General features: G+C 52.2%; 1 protein-coding gene across 1 annotated transcript; it reads left to right on the forward strand.

The window, feature by feature from the left end:
• The first annotated feature begins 843 nt into the window (after positions 1 to 843).
• LOC127188349 (endothelial protein C receptor-like) lies at positions 844 to 5,232 on the forward strand. The gene is given in 7 exon segments (XM_051144831.1): positions 844 to 989; positions 1,183 to 1,307; positions 3,050 to 3,331; positions 4,483 to 4,767; positions 4,993 to 5,006; positions 5,008 to 5,058; positions 5,060 to 5,232. Coding segments are annotated over 7 exon segments (954 nt in total). The 3' UTR covers positions 5,111 to 5,232.
• The last annotated feature ends 393 nt before the right edge of the window (positions 5,233 to 5,625 follow it).

The raw sequence follows: 5,625 nt of genomic DNA on the forward strand, positions 1-5,625 counted from the left end.
TTTCTCCTGTGTGTGGAATCTAGGTGTGTGTGTGGGGTGTGTGTGTGTGGGTGTGTGTGTGCGCGTGCCTGTGAGGTCGCATTTAAAGTGTAAGGGGATGGAAGGGATGGGCAATGGAAGGAGACCAGAGAGAGGAGCAAGGGCAAGTAAGACAGAAGGAGGAGGATGTCTACGAACAAAGTATAATGACATAGATGGATGAAAATGCCATAATGAACACCATCGCTGTGCATGGTAACTTAAATATGCCTAAGAGGCCAGGCATGGTGGCTCATGTCTTTAATCCCAGCACTCATGAGGTAGGGGCAGCTGGATCTCTGTGAGTCTGAGGCCAGCCTAAATATAGATAGGGGAGATCCTGTTTTTTAAAAATAGGAAAATGCATAGCCCAAAACGCCTTATTTTTCAGGGTGAACACATATTTCAGAAAACATTGCTTTTTAAGGATTGATGCACCAATTTTCTTATTCTGTTCTACTTGCTTAAAAAAAAAAAAACAAAAACAAAAACCAAAAACCCATACTATTTGTGATGTCACTGTCCACTAAATGACTATGACCTGTTTGATGCGAGATTTATCTAGATCACTCATAAATCTCTGCTACAAATTATGAGGTCCTTTATACTCACTCGTTTCCGTGACTATTTCTGAGCGTCAACCCACCCTCACCCCCGCCCCCCGATTGTGTAATTCCTACGTACTTAAAACTTCTGATAAAATGTAGGCAGTTTATCCTGGAAAGCTAAGTTCCAATCCTGGATCTGCCGTCATCCACGACATACAAACTCTCGGCAAGTCTCTACATCTCTTAGGACCTCAGTTCCTTCCCCGTCAGTAACATAATGATCTCTTACATTCTTGGAGTCGCCAAACATCGAAAACAGACGCCCCACCCCCTGACTCAGCGCCTACCGGACTTCTCACCAAGCCTTTCTCCCCCTTTTCCGCTCCTCCTCAAGCCTCGGAAGCCGGAGAAGGGAACAGGCAGGTCTAGGCAGGAGGGCCCAAGGCTGGGAGGGGCCGAGGCAAGCCGGCCCCCTAGTAGGAAATGAGACAGAGAGCAGCAACACTTTAAAAAGCCTTGCCTCTCTGTTCCTCCACACATTGCCTGGTCTCTTTGCATCCTCGGCTTCGCTCCCACCGGTGCCCGGACAGCGCCCCCTTCTCTTTGCTAATCTCAGCTTGCGGAGCGCTCAGGTAGGACCCAGCAGACTTCAGCTCCTCCAGGATGTTGACGGCGTTTTCTCTCACTGCTGCTTCCTGTGGCTGCCTGCCTGTGCCGTTTGTAATCAGGAAGACTCGGATGGTGAGTTAGGGACAGGGCTCCTGCCCGAGGGTGTTCTGGGGACTTGGGTGTGTTTGGGAACTTTGACAAGATTGTAGGACAGTTAAGCCCACCGCATGCTGGGTCATGGGCATTGGTTTGTGCTGCAAAGATATGGTGAGGGCTTTGCGGGGGGGGGGGGGGGTGCGGGGGAGATGGGAGGGGAAGGGAGGGGAAAGGGGGGCTGGTGGATGGGACCCTGTGGAGAGAGTGAGAATGAAGTGAAAAGGCAGTGTCCTGTCTAAGGAGATAGGAAAAAGGTAAGATGAGATGGAGGGACCAGTAAGACACTGAGACGAGTTTGAGGCTTGAGATGCGGAGGTTGGAGGTCGGGACGGAGGAGAAAGATTGCGAGGTGGGACGGGGCGGGGGGGGGGGCGGTGCTGGGGGGGTTGGGGGGGTGGGGGGGGGGGTGGGCTCACACCACACACTGCCGTGCCCAGCTCCCCTCCCCTAGTTTCTATAGCTTGAGTCTCCCCCTCAGAGGATCAGTGTTCAGAGTGCTTACCGTGTTTAATACACACATTGACTCGATTATCCACCACGGTGGGCAATGTTATCACATGGACGCCAACGCTAGGAATCGCACGAAATCTGTGGCTGACGCAACCCGCTCTGCCCAGACCCAAGCGAAAAGGAGGAAAGACAGGCATCAGCAAAGCGCTCCAAGGAGAAGGCAACAGAGCTGGGTCTTGAATTTGCCTGACAGAACAAGGGCAAGAGAGCAGCCAGACAGGCCTCATGATACAGTGGCCAAAAGCCACCATGAGGAGCCCCAAAGCCATTCGATAAAACTAAACACTGAGATTCACCAGAAAAGCAGCCAGGGCCAGGTCACCTTGCTGTGGATCTCAAAACTGGGGCCAGACTCTGAAATCTGTCCTATGGATAGGTGTCCTATGGGGGGAGGCAGTGACTTCAGACACAGGCGAGTAGGTTTCAGCTACCAGTAGTCAAATCTTGCCTTAAGATTCCATATACAGGGTTAATAATAGTAGCTACCATGTTAAGGCATTAGGAGGAAGGCATATAAAGTTAATATATGTGTATAAACAAACAGTGCCCAGGGCGTGACAAGCACTTCATGGGTATTAGCTATTATTATTTGGGAGGGGTAGGGTATGTCCCTGGAGGGCCTTTAAGGGCTTTGGGTCAGATGGAGAGCCAGTAAGAAGAATGAAACTGAGCCCAGTGTGTTGGCATACGACTTTAATCTCAGGACCTCGGGAGACAGAGCCGAGCGAGCCGATCTTTGAGTTGGGATGGAGGCCCGGATAGGCCGGGCTACACAGAGAAATCCCGTCTCGAAAACAAACAGACAAAAAAAAGAACGAAGTTGAGAAATGAGTATTCCGTGGCACCCCCCACGGGTAGGTAACAGTGGCCCAGGAGAAGAGGGAGGGTACATGGGCTGGAGTTGGTATCTTATCGGAGGCAAGGCTTGACAGACAGGACAGTGGGTGAAGGAGGAGGTAAAGGCACCGAGGGATGCCTTTTCCATCTGCCGACCTCTGTTTCCTCATCTATAAAGCAAAGATAATAATCCCCGCTCTCTCCTGGTAGGGTTATTGTGAGCATCAAATGGGGTCGGGGTGGGGCAGGTAGGTGAGTGTTTTATGGGACTGAGAAGTGGGCGGCAGGCTTCTGGGTAAGGGGTTATTATTTCTGGCTGTCGGTTACCCCTTCCTTCGCTGACGGTCCTGACGCACAGACTCTGCCCTCAGGCTCCCAAGGCTTGCACATGCTCCAGGTCTCCTACTTCCCAGACCCCCATCACGTGAGGCATCAGGGCAACGCCACGCTGGGGAAACTCCTGACGCACACGCTGGAAGGCCCTTTGGAAGGTCCTTTGGAAGGCCAGAGCAACAACGTCACCATCCTCCAGCTGCAACCCTGGCAGGATGCGGAGAGCTGGGCTCGTACAAAAAGCGGCCTGAAGCTCTACCTTTCCCAGTTCCGCAGTCTGGTCCAACTGGTGTATCGTGAGCGCAGGAGCAGCGTAGGCTGTGAGTCGGGGGCGTGCCAGGTCGGGCTGGGGGAGCCCTGGAGGATGGGAGGGCCTGAAGGGGCTTGCGGTGGAGCTTGTGCGCTAAGGCTAAGGTTTTAGACAGCAGATCTTTGTGACTGGGAAGGGGTGGGCGTGGCCTTTGAGCTGGGCTTCTCTGAAGAACCCTGACCCTTGGAGTTTGTTCTGTAGGAGAAAAGCAGACGTCCTAACTGTAAGAAACCTCTGTCAGAGCCGGGCGGGCGTGGTGGTTCATGCCTTTAATCTCAGCACTCGGGAGGCAGAGGCAGGCGGATCGCTGTGAGTTCGAGGCCAGCCTGGTCTACAAAGGGAGTCCAGGACAGCCAAAGCTACACAGAGAAACACTGTCTCGAAAAACCAAAAAAGAAAGAAAGAAACCTCTGTCGATAGATAGATAGATAGATAGATAGATAGATAGATAGATAGATAGATAGATAGAATCTATCATCTACTTCTCAGGCCTGCATGGCATCTTGGAGCAAACCTTCTTGGGAGACCCTTTCCCTGATCCACCTTGACCCCCAAAGTTTTACTGAAGACTGCTAACTCCTTCCCCTACCCTTTTTTTTTTTTTTTTTTTTTTTTTTTTTGAGACAGGGTTTCTCTGTGTAGCCTTGCCTATCCTGGACTCCCTTTGGAGACCAGGCTGGCCTCGACTCAGGTCGATTCGCCTGCCTCTGACTCTCGAGTGCCGAGATTAAAGGCGTGCGCCACCACACCCGGCCTACCCTTCTCTTTATACAGCCTGAGGCACCTTGCCCTCAGCCTCCACCTCCTCTTCCCACAGTTGTTGCTGGTTCACCCACAGCTCTCACAACCCCAAGTTTCCTCTCAAAGGCCCAGTTTCTTGCCTGGGAAGCCCACCACTCTTTCAACAACCCTTCTCTGCTCCTTTCTTTCCAGTAGTCCCAAGTTTCCTTCATTGGCTCCTCTTACACAGGCTCCAACAATCGAACCCCAGCACTTTTCAGACAGACCACCGCCCCCTCTTGTGTCCTCAGGCCCCCCATCCTTTCTCCTCTCCGGTTCCCCTTTGCGCCTGGTGAAACACCCCCCGCCCCCACCCGACACCTGTCACCTTCTGGAAGCCAGCACCGGGAACTGACCTGACCCTCCTCCGCCTCTTCACAGTTCCCCTCACAGTCAGTTGCTCCCTGGGCTGCGAGCTGCCCGCCAAGGAGGGCTCCGAAGAAGCCCACGTCTACTTCGATGTGGCTGTGAACGGAAGTGCCTTTGTCAGTTTCCAACCAAAGTCCGCCTTGTGGGTAACAGGCTCCCAGAAGCCCTCTGAAGCAATCACTTTCACCCTGAAGCAACTCAATGCCTACAATCGAACTCGGTACGAATTGCAGGAATTTCTCCAGGACACCTGTGTCCAGTACTTGGAGAGCCATCTCGCCACGCAAAACATGAAAGGTATGAGGGGATTCTGGCCCTGCCTGTCCCAGGCAAGGGGATGGTGGACATGAGGGATCCCTTGAGCAACAAAAGGAGGGGGTTGGAGACTGGGGAGAGGGCTCTATCACAGAGCTTAAGTCATTGGGTGAGTTCCTTTGACCTTATAGATGCTTTGGGGTTTGACCCCACACACTTTAGACTCCTTGGAGTATGCTCTTAAACTCCTTCTCTCCTGTTCTGTAGGGAGCCAAACAGGCCCGCTCTTACACCTCGCTGGTCCTGGGCATCCTGATGGGCTGTTTCATCATATGCCGGTGTGGCAGTGGGCATCTTCATGTGCACAGGTGGACGGCGTTGCTAATTACTCTCCAGTCCCCTCGGAGAAAAAGGCTGGACCGAAGGGGGCTTGGTAAGGGAAGGTCGCAGCTCATATGAAGGCAACCTGACTCCCCCGGCGGGCCACCATATCTCAGGAGGTTTAGTGCAACAAAACTTCCCTGTTCCTCCTGTGTCTGCCAAGGAAGAGTGTGAGGGAGGGATGTAAGGAGGGTATGTCGGCAGAGTAAGGACTTGAAAATGTGCATGTTTTGTGTAGCTGGTCTGAGAAGTGGGTGCTTAGCTGTGGAAATCAGAGGATAGACTAGGGGTGAGGGGGGCTGGGGGTTGTCTCTGACCTCCCTGCAAAGGCAAATTCACTGGAAACATTGAAAACATCTAGCTAAATAAAATGAGTTGTCTGTAACCAAAATAATAATAATAAAAAATATTTAATGTGTCTAGGTGTGTCCAACTTGGGAAGGGGGCACTGATATGACAGGGAAGAAAGAACCAGAGAAATGTCACGGTTGTAAGAACAAAGAGCAGGGGAGCAGTGGG

This window comes from Acomys russatus, chromosome 4, assembly GCF_903995435.1.
Source record: "Acomys russatus chromosome 4, mAcoRus1.1, whole genome shotgun sequence".
NCBI classification, from domain to species: Eukaryota; Metazoa; Chordata; class Mammalia; order Rodentia; family Muridae; genus Acomys; species Acomys russatus.